Consider the following 15,739-nt stretch of genomic DNA (forward strand, 5'->3'; position numbering starts at 1 on the left):
ACATGAGCGCTCATTAAAGGTCCAAGAGCCACAGCCACGGCGTGACATTCCTCGAACGACAGGAGCGTGGGGGGGGAATGATGCACAAAATACACAAAACTGTGAAGTAATGTGTTGTAAAAGGCTGTTCATTGCAACTCAGGCCAGTTTGTCACCACTTATCCTGCATAAATACATGATTCATACACGTTTGTGCATAATTTGATGAAAAACGGGGCTACAACAAGCTGGATTTAGGTGGACACATTCCGGAACGACAACATTAATTAAGACATTTTAAGAATAGGCGTCTCTGGATTCAAGGAAGAATTTTTTAAAATCAACGTATTTCATATCCATGTGTTTCATTGCTGTTTAAAGTCCCCTCTGTGATGAGGCGAGCCTCAGTGACTTCACAGTAAAATAGATAAATGACACTAGGTGGTAGCAGAGCTCCCCGGAGCAGTTGTGCATACCTCAACCTGTGCAACATCTCTGTTCACTCCTGATACTGTATGTCTACAGGGAGGACACAAACTGTCTGTTGACCACTGCTGCTGCCAAACGTTCACATGTATGAGTGAGCGTGTTTGCTAAAAGGCTGAGCGACTGCTTTCTTGTGTCTCTGCCCGTTTTAATTAGAGCACTTTGTTCATGTTTTTTATCAGGCTGCATGATTCTACCTTTAAAACAATATAAGTTCCCTCCTGGGTAGATAAAATGCACATTTACCTATCAATTAACCTGTGCTCAATGGTATCCAGAGTAGCTCATGTAACCTGGTAATGGATCCATTAGTATGAGGAAAGGCGCAACCCTTAAAGGTACCGGAGTTATGGCGTATAATAGAAAGCAATTACCTGAATCATAGCCTGAAGCCCTTTCTACAATGAAAATGATGCTTGAGTTAGGAACTTCATACAGAGTGAGCATAAAGGCAGAAAAATAAGGGAAATAAGATTGAAGATATTGTCGGATCACTGCTTTATTTCAGCCTTTTGAGTAATTCAGTACAAAAATAAAACAACAAGCAAAGTCAAACATTTTCTTCATCTTTTATTATTTTACAGCCCCACAGAGTCAGCGGGAGATTACTTGACAGTGTGGCGTGTTTTTCCTCCGCGGATGACCTCGTCCCTGCAGTCGTGTTGCCAGCGACAGTGACGTGGTTTAGAAATAGTTCGCCACCCTGCGAACAGACTGGATGTTGGGGTTCTCCGCCTGCCACTCCATGTGGGTGCAGTAGTTTCCTCTCTCCACGATGTACATGCGGCCACGGTAGTTAGGCTCCTCATGGAGCACCCAGCTGTTTTGGGGGAAATGGATAAATAATAGTTTAAAATTTTAAATGTGCAATATCTAGTTTTGGTCAGGGGCAAAGGAGGTAAAATTTGTAACTTGGATTCTAAAATTAGTGCTTTGGGTTTAAAGAGTTCACCCATAATACAAATAATTTTCTTACTTACCTCTTGTGGTATCTACAGTTAAGTCTAAGATATCCACCTCTAAGAGACATTTTCATTATGTGACATGTATTGACATGTATTAATTGGGCATTTTATGTCCTGAAATGATGCAAAATGGGTTCATGGTCAATGTCTTAAACACCTTAAACACCAGGGCTCCCCACTGCTGTGATTTCTCACGCCACCTCAACGCAATGCAGGTAAACTGAATTTCCTTTGTGATGCTAAAAGTATATGTTATAAATTCGGCAACAATTTCCCGTTTACTCTGGATGATTCGCAGACGTTTGCTGTGAACGGTGTCCACGGGAGCTATTCTGTACCAGGGAAATAGTCCCAGGGAAAAAAAATGTGAAAAATGAGTGGAAAATGAGAAATTATACTTTGTGTGTGTGTCTTTGTTGTATCGTCCGGCTCTCTTCCTCACTGTGTTTCCACCCTGTCTACACTCTCCTGTCCATAAAGGCTAAAATTCCAAATAAAATCTTAAAAAAAAATAAAAAAAATGGTGAACTGACCCTTTAAAAATGTAGCCAGGATCACATAAGTAACTACATTCACAGAAGTCCATTAATAAAGTGCAGTAAACTAACACATTCGGCCACATGTTAAATCCTCTTCTGTGCTCTGAGCCGGTTAAGCCAAACACTGCAGAGATACATACGCTCCATCTCCATAAACCTTGATGGAGTTGATGCAGTTCTTGGTCAGGCCTCGTGCCTGCAGGAAGGGACAGTCCTCGCACAGCTCCACACACTGGCCGGTGAAGTTGTCCCCCTCGAACAGCTCCATCCTGTAGTGCTCTCCATGCTGGGGAAGATAATGACATGTCCTCTCGCTGAGCCATAGCAACAATGTTCGCCTTCACCTTGCGCCGCAAAGGACCAAGGCCTTCTCCTTTGTGCGTCAGGGACTGTATGAGGTGCGCAAACACTTACACAAGCACACCTATAGAAATCTAAAGGCTAAATGTGCTGTACATAGGGAGGAGGATATGTGATGTACAGGCTGTATCTTAAGTGCGCTAAATGTGTGTTTTTCTTTCAGTAGATCATTATGGGATGTGAAAGCCTGCTAGCTGCCAATATGCCCCTGTGCTTCAACGCTAACTCCTGTATTATTCTAAAGCTATTTAAAGTATGCTGACTTTGGTTTATCTGTAAAACACATGGGCATGAAATGAGGCCACACAAACACACACACACACACACTACTCGCCTAAACCTAACCCTTACTCAAGTTGTCATGTAAAATTTAATGATTTACATCATGGAGACTTGTGTCCTCATAGGGAAGGCAAGTCTCCGCACTGTGACTGTGGAAAAAGATTTATGACCCCGCAACGGGAGTAATACACATTCTGCACACGCACACACACACACACACACACCCAACCACTACTCACCTAAACCTAACCCATACCCGAGTCTTCATGTAAAACTTAATGAACTACATTACGGGGACTTGGGTCCTCATAAGGAAGGCAAGTCCCTGCAACGTGACTGTGGAAGCAGATTTATGACCCCGCAATGTGAGAAATACACACACACACACACACACACACTCCTACCATCCTGATTGGCCTGCAGGAGCCCATGTGATCGTTGTGGGCATTCCAGCGCTGGAATTCAGGGTACTCTCCGTGCTCCAGAATGTACTGCTGGCCCTTGAAGTCAGGATGGTCGAAGCAGATGAAGGCCCCGCTCTCCACGCGGACCGAGTTGACCCTGTTCATGAAGCCGCGGTCCTGGAAGTTGTCGCAGTCGCTGCAGATCTCCAGCTTCCTCCCAGTGAAACATTTTCCCTCATAGAACACGATCTGTAATTATTGTTTTAAACATTAAAGTGCTTTTTCTACTAACACGGACTTGTACAGAAAATGACTGACGGTGTTGTTCATGGAAACAAGCTGCGCTGAGGTGTCATTCGCTGCTGTTATGGTAACAGCTGAAGATGAACCGGTCGTCTACATTATTTGTGATTGACTTTTTGTGACACACATTCACACGTTTGGGAAGGTTCGACTGTGGCTGCACCCCCTTGTTGTGATACTCACCTTTCCTGAGTACTGAGACATTTTCCACTGTTTGCTGTTCCAAACTAGTCACACAGTATAAAGAGTGGAAAAATTTGGACAGCCAGATATATATGGCTGACGGAGAGCGCGGTGGTATCGCGAGGCCGCGGCAACAAAAGCGCAACAATGGGGGGTTTAGACATTTTGCCACATGGACAGTTTCCCTTACATGTGCCAGTGCTGATATTGGAGTTTGGCTCTGGGGGCCGAAAACAATAGAGGGAGAGATTTTGCTTTGATTGGGCTTTGGGAGTGATGTTGCACTGAGTCGGGGGGTTGCAGAGTAATATTTGGGTTGTGTCCAGATGAGGAGGAAAACAAACAGAGAAGGAAAGTTAAGGCAGAGGTGAAAGGACATGAATGGCCAAGTGAAAACAAGAGATCTGTGTCCTGGGCGAAACAACAAGGTGCGGTCCCAGTACACTTTCAAGCTTTTTCACCATGTCTGAGTTCTGATGGTGAGAGCAGCCCAGATCTCAAACTCCAAAGCAGGTTTCCCTCCAGCCTTCCTTTTTCGGACCCCCCTCTGTTGTTGTTTCTCTGGTGCTCATCCCAGATTTTGGGAGGAGACCCTCTGACACAACATCAAAGACCACCAGGCTGGTGGAGCAGGAGGCAAAACAGATAAAACCTGTTTTTCATGACCTGTGGCCCCCTCCCTTCTCCCCGTCTACAGTAGCAGCACCAATCTAAAAAGATTTATTTCACTCAAGTGGATTTTTCAAGTGGAGTTTCGAACATAGTGCAGGATTTGGCATTCACACTATATTCATTCAAAGCCTTAAGTGGTTCTTCTCAGGTGTGTAGATTTAAAACTCACATGGATTTTTGAACCTTGCAAATAGACGTAACTCCATTTGCTCAGCAGCTGACCTTTTGTGAGACTTGTGGGTTTCAAAATGAATTCTTTACATTTTTTGCAAAGCATTCACTCTGTGGCTGTGAGACAGCCATTAACGTATTGTACATGTATTCTAAATAGGATTTTTAAAGAAAGAAAATATTCAGTGGAGGGAATATTTCCCCTCCGCCGAAGAGGAAATATTTTGGTCTTTTGTGCAGCGTTTCTACAATACTTGAATGTACTTACTTTAAGTGTTTGACAGCTGGTGAGAGCGCCGGCCTTTCGTTCTCTCCCATTAGTTTTATATTAAGTGTTAGTTCAAGTCAATTCAGACCTTATGCTTTTTATTGAGTCAGTTTACGTCTGGCGCCTTTATTGGCTAAAGAACACTGAGCCAAATGTGCTACGCTTCATCTTGGTCAGACATAATCCACCGAAAGCAAACATACTGCACCTTTGACTAATATCCTCTTGTCCTCTTAACCAACTAATATAAGTCTTTATCTGAGTCTGTGACAAATGCATACATTAATATTTGCAAAAGCCTCATAAATTACAGTATATACAGTAGGGGACAAGGGTGGATAGCTCTTGCGTAATGCAGGATAACCCCTGACCACAGTGTAGCCGGGGTGCACGAGGTGCTGAGCATATAGACTTAACAGAGAAACAGCATGTTACCATGACAGAACACAGTCTGAACAGGTATAAAAAGAGGCAGAGTCAATGAACACACCTCAGTCACTGGCCGAAACGGAGGCAGATAAGTCAGCAAGGTATGTAAACACAACACTTTGCTTTTCTTCCATTAGTTATTTCACATTTAAGATATATCAAAACTCTATATCACTGTGTATGCTTGCTAATACTCCTGTTTTTGCGCAGAGATTTTATAATTTATTATATAGATGAAAATATCATGAGATAATCACCTCTAAAACAAAATGAAAACAAACACTAGTCAATGGGAGACATGCTACGAAATCTGAGTACTGAAAGTATTGTACACACAGTTCTGTCTTATCAAATCCGTGCTTTATCTCTCATAGGCTGCGGCACTGAGCAGAACAATGAAGTTGTTGATCTTGACTTTAACCGTCGTCCTGCTGATTGCAGCTGGTGAGTCTGTCACTGATTCTCCACTGAGTAAACACCACCTCTGCTGCTGTGCGACAGGGACATCTCCTATCTCTGCCTGTCTTTACCGCGCAGGAACACGCTCCCAGCAGACACGTCAGACGCTCATTTTGCAACACATTACAGGGAGTTATATTTAAGAAATGAAAGTAATTCTGTTAAAAAACAACCAACCTACCTCCTCTGTGGCTTCACGCACACTTTTAACATCTTTATTCTGAACCAAATCTTACTAATAAGTAGGAAATTCTCATTTTCCCAGAATAGATGCCCACAGAAAACCCATCAGGCACATCACGACAGAATTCAATCAGCTCACAGAGAGAAAAACAATGACTAAAATATGTGTTTGCTGTTTATTCTTCTCAGGTGAAGCCCTGAACTGCCACCGCTGTGTTCCTAAAAAGGCTGGAGGAACCTGTGAGCTCACTGTGGAGACCTGCAGACCAGAGAAGGATGCCTGTGCTGCTGCCAGGTTCCTCAGAGCGCCTTGTGAGTTCCTCAACATGCACAAACGACATAATCAAAAAATCAATAAAAAACTAAAAACAATCAACTTTGCAAAGTCATATTAAAGGACAAATTTGCTGGAGAAAAACACTTGCATGCACACCATGGCACTAGAATTAAAGGGCTAACGGCATCATATTCCTGATGACCTCTTGTGGATAAACAGTGCTGGCCAAAGTAACACACAGTAGAGAGTCAGCTGCATGTCGAATAACTGTCAGATCTTAATGAATCATGAGAATTTGGCAAAATAAGGGCATGTTTTTTTGTTAAAAGCCAACCTTTTCCTTTGTTTTAAACTCTCTTAGATGGCCAATACCAGAAGTGCATGGCTCTGTCAGACTGCGAAATGCTGGAGAGGAACGCCTACATCAACATGAAGTGCTGCAGCGACGACATGTGCAACACCTTCGAAAACTCTATATAAACATCTAAGAAAATGACAATGCAGTGGAGTGTCTTTGAGCAGGGCACTTAATGACTCCTGCAGACTGCGGTTGCTGCAGGCAGCTCCCAGGTGTGAACGCATGTATGAATTCAAGTCTTCTGAAAAACAAAATGCGCTCTGTCAAACATCTCCCCTGGCAAATAAAAAAGTTGAAATGCCTGTTCTCATTCTTATGTCTGGAAATCTCTGGAGTTTTCTTATTACTTTTTGACAGCCACTTCAATCCAAAACTGTGCCCGCCTACTATCATTGTAAAAAATGCAGGAATCATTGGATTCATGTTCAGACAAGAGTTAGAAAATCTCATCTGTGCTTTCATTTTCAGCAGGTTGGGTTGTTGTGATGGTCTTTTCTCAAGTGTCCTCACAAAGGTGCTCAGACAACTTCCAGCTCTCTCAGAACAAAGATGGAGAAAAGCAAACCACAACAGTTCTCTGGGTTTTGTGCTGACTTCTGACTTTGTTTCTGCATCACATTAAACAGACAACAATCTGCCACAGTACATGAAACATTAAAACCACTGACAGGTGAAGGGAATAAATGCAGTGTTCTGTGGGGAAGCTTGGGTCCTGGCATTCATGTGGATGTTACTTTGACACGCACCACCCACCCAAACAATGCTGCAGACCAAGCACGCCCCTCATGGCAGCGGAATTCCTCTACGGCAGCGGCCTCCCCCAGCAGGACAATGCACCCTGTCACACTGTGAAAACTGCTCAGGATCGACTCGAGGAACACCACAAAGAGTCCAAGGTGCTGGCCCAGCTTCTAAACTCCCCTGATCCCAGTCCGACTGAGAGGCGCCGGAACAAGTCCAATCCAAGGAGGCTCCACCCCGCAACCCACAGGACCCAAAGGATCTGCTGCCAACTTGTCGGTGCCAGACGCCACAGGACACCCCCAGAGGCCTCATGTCCATGCCCCGACAGGTCAGAGCTGTTTTGGCAGCATGAAGAGGACGTACACAATATTTATGTAGGTAGTTTTAATGTTGAAATTCAGAAGTTAAAAAAACAAAACCATGCTCCAGTGTGATCCCATCGCTCACAACAGTAAAAAGCTCATTTAAACAAACAGGTTTTCAGGACCTTTAAAGTACTCCTGTTTGTTTTTATAAATATACAGGACTAAAATGTATCTTTGATCGGCTATCACTGTATTGAACCCTCTCAGGTTATCTGTTAGTGGCCTACTTATCGTTCAATAGACAACATGGAAAAGCAGCATTCAGTTATTATGCAACACAGAGGTGGAACAAAGCTGCAGAAAAGACAAGATTCTTATGTTCTCCATTGGTTTATACTGAACCTCAAGAACTTAGATCATTATCGACGCCGGTCTTTCATCCTGCAACCTTCTGAATTCATGTCGTCCTTTTTAAGTCACGTACCTGCTGTATTTATTACCCTCTTCTCAACCCTTCTGTGAAGCAGCGTGAACTCTCTCTGAAAGGTGCCGAATAGAAAAAGCTGCCCTGCCACCCGGGTGACGAAGTAATGATCCACGCTCAAAGCAGGGCGCTTTACATAACCACTTTTTGCTTTAATGATTACAATCAAAAACATTTGTACAACATTTTCAACATTAGAAAATGGATGCAGATTTTTTTTGGCTGACAGTAACTGCTATGAAAACAAACTGAGGAACAGAGAAGTGGGTACTGCGTGGAGATGAAGTAGAAAAAGAGCTGAATATTGGGAGGGACCAATCAGCCGGTGATGTATCAGAAGAAACGTCCATGTTGGCTTATCCATTTTCAGAGCGTATGCACGGCAGACATGACATTTCTCTTATCTCGTTACTTAAACAGAGTAGGGCTCGTGGCCTATATGGAAGCTGCATAATGAGAAGCTAAGATGCATGAAGCCACTACTATCCGGCCTTAGTTTCGCCTGTCATCATTACCGAGCACGGGAAAACATTTTTTCTGATACACCCAAATGATGTTCTGTGTTTTGCATCAGTGCCGAGCACAGAGATGGAGGGGGGGGTGGATTGTGGAAAATGTAAGACAAGGGAGCCACCACTCATTCTTTTTTTTTTTTTATCAAACACACAAAGAAAAACAAGGATGACAAAAGGGAATGGGAAATACTGATAAATAACAGTGGAATCAGAGCCATAAATAGACAGTATTGGATATTTAGGACCCTGGAGGGGTGGAGTCAGCTGAGGTGGAGGAGAACTGGCAGCTAGCCTTCAAGTAACGGGATATCCCAGTGCAGTGTCCTGTGTGTTGATTGGGCGGCTCTACATCATGGAGCAGGACGTTTTTCCTGGCTGCACGCCACCGTCCATCTTCTCAGCTTCCAGGATCATCCTCCGGAAAACCTCCACGGCCGTCTGAGAGAGACAGAACGAGACAAACACACACAGGACGCCGTCACATGTCGCAGTCACACCACTTTGAATTTTCCAGCAGCGCACACGACATCCAGCGGAGCCTCGCTGGCTTTGGGCACGACAGAGGCGGTGTTGTTGTTTGCTAACTTGATTTGAGGCAGACACACAGCCTTCCTCGATATGAAACTTTGCTATGTTGGGAAATAAATCCAGCAGAAGATGGAAAGAGGGTTTTAAAAATTGATTTCTGTTACTCGTGTTTTGAGTTTGTTGTTTACTTAAGCGCATGTTGGCGCTGCATTAGCCTCTCCCTAAAAATGAGGGAATAGCGGATGGAACTTGGAGTTGTGGTGCATAAACTTTTGAACCATTGTTAAACATGCATGAAATTACATTTTTGGCCGCAACAAGCTATAAACACAACACTGACACATTACCCTTGAGTTAACATAGCAAACTTATTAGCAAACAGCGGTTTATTTACACATTCAAAAGACACAGAACGACATTAGCATTAATTTGGAGTCATGCTTGATGAATGCAAGTCAAATATTAGAATATGGATGGAGCTGTGGTTTGCTCTCTGACTCCTGAGGTAAACATCTGCTTCTTTAGCTGCCAAATGCTCCTTTGTGTTCGCCAGCTAATCGCTAACCGTGTCTGCATGCAGTTTGGAGCTGTGCCGCTAGCGTAGAGTGGGTTTTTAGAGAAAAACACTGAAAACAGCTGCCTGCTGTGGCTCGATACGACGCCGATGAGAGCGGTGAGAAAGAACGAAGACAGAAACTGCAGGTAGTTAAACCAAAACAATGAGCCAAAAGATCCTAAAATGCTGAGGGAAACTGCAGAGTAGGAAAATAATTCTCTGTGTTCCTTTTGTGCTCCTTTACATTCCACAAAGTCATTTGATCCACTGTTAACACGCATAAAATTTTTGACTAGAGCAGCTTTAAATTCCAGAAACTTGTATTTCGATTATTATGCAGCAGCACTGCCAGATATGGACCAGAAGAAGAGCAACTTAATTTACAGCACACCCAAACAAATCATTTTCTCTACACAATTAGAAGTCAGTGCGGGAAAGGCGGACTCCGCCACTGATGACATCATCGGGATTATTTTTTATTTCTTTTGGAAATTTCCCTTCAGAGCCACAGAAGAGATCATAGCACTGTTCTGCGGATCTTCCCCATAATGAGTAATGATGAGTTGATCTGTGAAATCAGAGCAGTTCCCCTTTCAGGATTCTAACTTAAAATGAGATTAAGCCCTTTGTCAGACAATTTAATGGTCAAACTCATACCAACTTTTATTAGCTTTATGTTGGCATTAGAGCAGGTTAGAATGCCATTTTAACTGGGTACTGGGTGCTTTAATAGATAGGACAAATAGGCTTTGATGACGACCAAATCAAACATGAACACCTGCTGCTGGATATCCGTCTCTGCAGCCTCGGCTCTTACCTGGTTCTCTTTAGCTGAGGACTCCATGAAGGCAGCGTTCCAGGATTCAGCTAATGCTTTTCCTTCTTCACAACTGATTACTCTGAAGAAGAAACACACACACACACACACACACACACACAGTGAGAGCAGGCTGGTCAGTCAGTTAGAATAAAGCACATAAATATTTCACAACAGGGTTTAATTCATAAGAAATCTGCTCTTACAACCTTACATTGAGTAAAGCGTAGTTGCAGGGCAACACAAACACACACACAAGCCAAACTACGCTGGCTTGGTACAAACAGTTTCTCCCTTCTTTTGGGGCAGCTGCTCTGCATTTCTGCTCATGTGTCATATTGCCTACAAAATGCTACAGAAATGACGACTAAAACTGGCAAATGTTACTGTATGCCCCATGTGTATACCCTGTATCTACAGTGATGTACAACATAGGTGTGTCTTAGGACATACCGCTCCATATGTAGGTCGTTCTTGTTTCCGACGAGCATAATTGGTACTCTGCGTTAGAGGGAAACGTCAACAGCACATTGTCATTTATTCATGATATACAACATACATCCTGCAATGCCTCGGACAGCAAAAATAAATACTCACTGAACTTTTCCCACCATGTCCAACAGTTTTTCATGGATAACTTGTACAACTTCAAAGCTGGAAGAAACAGGGTAAAGTTCCATCTTCAGCATTCATGAACTGTGAACCTGCAATGCATATTTGCTTGCTTTTAAAACAGGGAAATGAAAGCATACCTTTTATTAGATGTGACTGAATAGACCAGAATGTAACCGTTGATATCTATGGAGTAGGTCTGTGGGAAGATAGAGTACTCATCCTGCAGGGACAGAAACAATGAAGAAATGAGTCTGCACGCTTACAAGTTTGGAACAGGTGGGAGTAAAACACCAAACTATGAAAGAACATTATCAGAACAACATATATTTACATAAAAATCAATAACCACCAGTCATACCTGCCCTGCTGTGTCTACCAGCTGAAGATGGTACTCTTGTCCATTTATTGTGATCATTTTAGTAAATGCTGCAGTTAAAAGAGAAATTAATCAATATGAATGAAGCAAGAAATCGCCTTTCAAAATATCACTTGACAGATAACACAACACCGTATCTTTACAGTACTATACAGCCGACTGTATCTTCATTAGTGTGCAGGTCTTGAGACATACAAGACACAACCCAGTTATGGATCCATTTTGGTACCAGCGAGTTCAGAAATGTCAATATCTTCCTGGAGATGGGTCATATCATCTGCAGCGGGACTGACGGATTGCACCGCCTGCAGCATCTCGCTGATAACGCAGACACTTTACTTCATGTTAACCACCCAGAGATTATTTATAGCAGACCACATATGTGAGCGAACATGTCAGGAAAAAGAGAAACAGCCTACAGGTAAAGTTTAGCCTCAGATCTCTGGAGGGTCTGGAAATGTGTGTGTTTAGGAGGTTGATGAATTACTGTATGTTCTCTCCTCTCTAAGACAGTGACGTCCAAGCTGATCCCACAAGACTCAGCCACACAAGGGTTAATTCTGTCCAAACGCTACACCAGCTGATTTCTCCAAAGTTCATCTAAAGAAAGTTTTCTTTTCTTTCTAAGTGAAAGTGTGGAAACTGGTGAAATCAGCTGGTGTGGTGTTTGGACACATTGGTTTAGAGGGAACATTACACCCCTCTGGGTAACAGTTCAGTCTTCTTCTTCTGCTTCTTCTTCTTTCAGTGACATCATGTTCTAGAGTTATAAGGACGCACAATTCAGATGTCTACAGTGATGACAACATGCAATGCTCCTGTAAAAAAATACAAACATTTAGTGGAAAATTACGCTTTCAATCCATCCATCATCAAGTTTGGTGTGATGAACGTCAAGCTGAATGAGTAAAACGTGAAACATAAGATACTTAATGATATAATATCGTTATATAATGGTTACTGTCATACTGCATTAGCGCTACAAGGATTCTGAATTAGCTGATCAACCAGTTTTCATAATTGTTTTAAAAAAAATTGCAAATCGTTCTCTGGTTGGAGCTTTTAATTGTGTGGATGTGCTGCTTTTCTCTGTCTTACAACCTTGTAAATGAAATATTTTGGACTTTTGGACAAAAATGAAAATACGATGACGTCAAAACGGACTCTGGGAAAACGTGACGGATATTGTTTGTTATTTTCCGACATTTTACAAACCAACAATTTATAGAGGAAGTAACTGGCGGATTAATCTGCCCGGAAAATAAGCGTTAGTTGCAGAACTATAGTATATTTCGCTTGGAAAAACTCCTGGATAGAATCATGATATACAACCACTTGTTATCATGTGATCACAATTTCATACTCAGGTCATGTGATAACAACTAAACCATCTCCATGGCAACTGAGTGACTTCATCCACTGAGCAAGGCCACAAGATGGAGCTGAAAGCGTTGGAGACACCAAGCAAGCGCATCGTGTGATGAGGCTTTTTTTTTTTGGCTAAACAACAATTATAATGTTGATTTCAGCCATACTGACCAACAGAGGGTCTAAAGACAGAGACTGTCATGTGTTGTTGGACAAATATGTGATTTTGTGCTCTATGAACTAAAGTAACTTAACTTTGTGTAATCGAGAGCCTGATAACCAAACACAAGTTTTCTCATGAATAACTGATGAAATGACACACAGGAGAAAACACTGAGCAGCGCAGGTGAAGTGTCACAGGATATTACAGCCTATACCTCACATACGTGCACAACAAAGAGATGTACTGCACGCTCCCCAGCACAGGTGGGCTACCTTGCCTGAAGACTGCAGAAGTCATAAAAAATACATACATACGTCTATAAAATAAAACATGAGGGGGGAAAAAGGCGCTATTGAATAGAGCTATTGTAGCTTAGTGTGGCTATTGTTTAAGCTGTCATCTAATGGATGCATCAGCATCTGAGCGGTTTACCACTTCCACTAAACTGTTTCCTGTCGGAAACCCTGCTCGCGTATCGAGGTGTGACGGACCGCAAAATCCCCCACTTACTGTTTTCTATTGTTGGGTCATAGGAGTCAACAAACTGGCCTTCCACGAACTGAATTGTCAAGGAGGACTTTCCTGCAAAATACAAAAGCATATTATTAACAGGGAGCCTTTGAATGTTAGAAAATCATTCTGAATGTGGAAATAAATTGTCAAAAGTTTATAAGATAGTGGTTTGCTTCTTAACTAGTGCTCATCAATCAAGCAGCGTGGCTCATTCAGTGTAAAGGTGGCAAAAACTGAGAGATAAATGGCTGATAACCATATGCACATTATGAAAAAGAGAAATAATGTACAAATATTAATTATTACATAATGCAAAACCCTATAGTACCACTATGGGAGATGTTTAGTATATGAGAGTAGTCAAACATGCACACAATACAAGTGTGGGGATATCACAGGGGTTTAGTGCTGGCATGCTGGCTGGGCCTCCAGTCGCGCTATCTGTGTGCCATCTTGCCATCCTGAACATCCTTTCAGCGCACACTAACTGCGCCCCTCTGGCTCCACATGCGCACACTACTGCGTCAAAGCCGGTGGTCGTACAGGCCTTCACGCGGAGCATGGCGCCAGATAAGCAGGGTTAGGGTCACTGACAGGAGACGGGGACCAGTTAGCGTAAAAATATCTTTCCTGAGCGCATCCTGGGAGGCCTCGTGCGCCAAAAAGCACAAGGCCACGTCTCACCCAGTGGCGCTCTGAGATGTAGCGTGTCAGACCCTGCGCCCTATAATTTAAGTCTATTATAGGAGGCGTAAACCGTTCTTATAATGGATTTAAATTGACCCGAAAGGCCGCTGAAATGTAGCCCCAGCGTCACGCCCGAGGAGGCCCTTGAGGTGTCATCCCCCCTCGGCATGTCGTCGGGTCGGGACTCACCTACGGATCTGTACCCGAGGATGGCGATTTTTCGTGATTTCGGCTGCGGCATATCTCGTTCGGGTTATCGCATCTAGTCCTCGGGGTCCACCGCAACCTCCAACCGGAATGGCATCCAAATTCAAGGAGCGCAGAGATTCGACATACAGCCTCCAGGAGACAGCAGGAATCCCTCGTCCGTGTTCTAAAAATTAGGATTTTCACGTCCACGGGTTGAAAATAAAATGTTATTTCGGGTCATATAAAGAAAGCATGGAGCATCTATAGATCTACAATAACTGCGTCACTCCCCTTTGCGATGTAATGAATTAGTAATTACTGCTCCGTCCTAATTGGCTACACGCGGGGAGGAGGCGGGCGTTGGTGCCTGTTGTAAAACTGTGATTGGATGATACGGCTGATCGTCAAGCGGCAGTGCGAGCTTTCTGGAATATGATTGGCTGCGACGCGCATTGTGACGTGCTGGGTGGTCGGGTGCAGTGTCATTCATACCTACAGGGTCAGGGAGCAGAAACAGTGGCCAGGCTGCGCTAATGAAGACGACATTTTTATTTTTATTTTGGTTTTTACACGGACACACGCACGCATTTTGTTATGACCTCTAGAAATACACTATGTAGCCAATAAAATATTGTTGATTACCGTGTCAGAGCCTAATAGAAGATCACTATAAACTCATGATTCAGTACCAATGACACATGATTAATGATCACAGTAATATTGTAGAAATATTACAACGATAAATGTATTCCAACCAAAGCATTCATGGAAATAGTCATGAACAATTCAAGGCAATGGTGAAAGAAATACTCACAAGCTTCACTTCCATAAAGTAAAGGTGGCAGTACCACAGTGTAGAAATACTCTGTTCCATAAAGTCCTAATGCATTACCAACAGAATATATTTCAAGTCAAAGTACAAATTTAAACCATCTAAACTACCAACGGCATACAAAATGGTTATAATCAGGTCCACATTTATATATTGCTTTTCTAGCCTTAAGTACTAATACACTACATATACTACATATTACATTCTCCTTAAATACTACTCATATATTAAGGTATCAAAACACTCTGAATAAGACATTCTGTATAATAAATACTATTTATTTATTTATTTTTGCTTGCATGCCTATCCTACTTCTGTGCTTTTACACTATTTTAAAAAAATATATTATTAATTTTTATTTTTTTAAATATTTGTTGTTTGATTTTATTTGTGATTCTTTTGTGCTGAAGCAGCAGTGTTGTCCAAGTAGAGCCGATTTAACTGTGTATGTTTCTGGGTAGTTTCCATCTATTGAAAAATGCATATTTCATAAATTGAGTTTGACATAGAATATCTTATTATCCTGTTTGACAGCGTTGTAGAATAAAAGTTTAAAGTAGCATAAAGTGGAAATGCTTAAGCAAAGAACAAAGACCTCAAGTTTCTGCTTAGCTTAAGTGCAGTATTTCAGTAAATGTACTTAGTTACATTACATCACTGACTTTTACTCACGAAATGAACAATCTGAATACTTGTGATAAGGTCAGACGAAACTCTCCAGTGAGTAGG

The 15,739-nt window shown here is 42.4% G+C and overlaps 3 protein-coding genes across 3 annotated transcripts; 1 reads left to right on the forward strand and 2 right to left on the reverse strand.

Annotated features, from left to right (window-relative positions):
• Window positions 1-1,149: 1,149 nt before the first annotated feature.
• On the reverse strand, window positions 1,150-3,522 carry LOC121615483 (gamma-crystallin N-A). The gene is made up of 4 exons (XM_041949849.1): window positions 3,502-3,522; window positions 3,016-3,264; window positions 2,110-2,255; window positions 1,150-1,285 (listed from the first exon to the last, which is right to left on the reverse strand). The coding sequence occupies exons 1-4, from the start codon at window positions 3,520-3,522 to the stop codon at window positions 1,150-1,152; spliced, it is 552 nt and encodes a 183-aa protein (XP_041805783.1).
• A 1,546-nt stretch (window positions 3,523-5,068) lies between these two features.
• ly97.3 (lymphocyte antigen 97, tandem duplicate 3) lies at window positions 5,069-6,614 on the forward strand. The gene is made up of 4 exons (XM_041949908.1): window positions 5,069-5,142; window positions 5,416-5,485; window positions 5,873-5,995; window positions 6,322-6,614. Exons 2-4 carry the CDS (start codon window positions 5,437-5,439, stop codon window positions 6,438-6,440), a joined length of 291 nt encoding a protein of 96 aa, XP_041805842.1. The 5' UTR covers window positions 5,069-5,142; window positions 5,416-5,436; the 3' UTR covers window positions 6,441-6,614.
• A 1,388-nt stretch (window positions 6,615-8,002) lies between these two features.
• On the reverse strand, window positions 8,003-14,465 carry rheb (Ras homolog, mTORC1 binding). Its single transcript, XM_041949073.1, has 8 exons — window positions 14,179-14,465; window positions 13,300-13,371; window positions 11,241-11,308; window positions 11,020-11,102; window positions 10,865-10,921; window positions 10,721-10,768; window positions 10,268-10,349; window positions 8,003-8,804 (listed from the first exon to the last, which is right to left on the reverse strand). Exons 1-8 carry the CDS (start codon window positions 14,228-14,230, stop codon window positions 8,712-8,714), a joined length of 555 nt encoding a protein of 184 aa, XP_041805007.1. The 5' UTR covers window positions 14,231-14,465; the 3' UTR covers window positions 8,003-8,711.
• Window positions 14,466-15,739: the final 1,274 nt, after the last annotated feature.

The sequence above is a fragment of the Chelmon rostratus genome, chromosome 12, assembly GCF_017976325.1.
Source record: "Chelmon rostratus isolate fCheRos1 chromosome 12, fCheRos1.pri, whole genome shotgun sequence".
NCBI classification, from domain to species: Eukaryota; Metazoa; Chordata; class Actinopteri; order Chaetodontiformes; family Chaetodontidae; genus Chelmon; species Chelmon rostratus.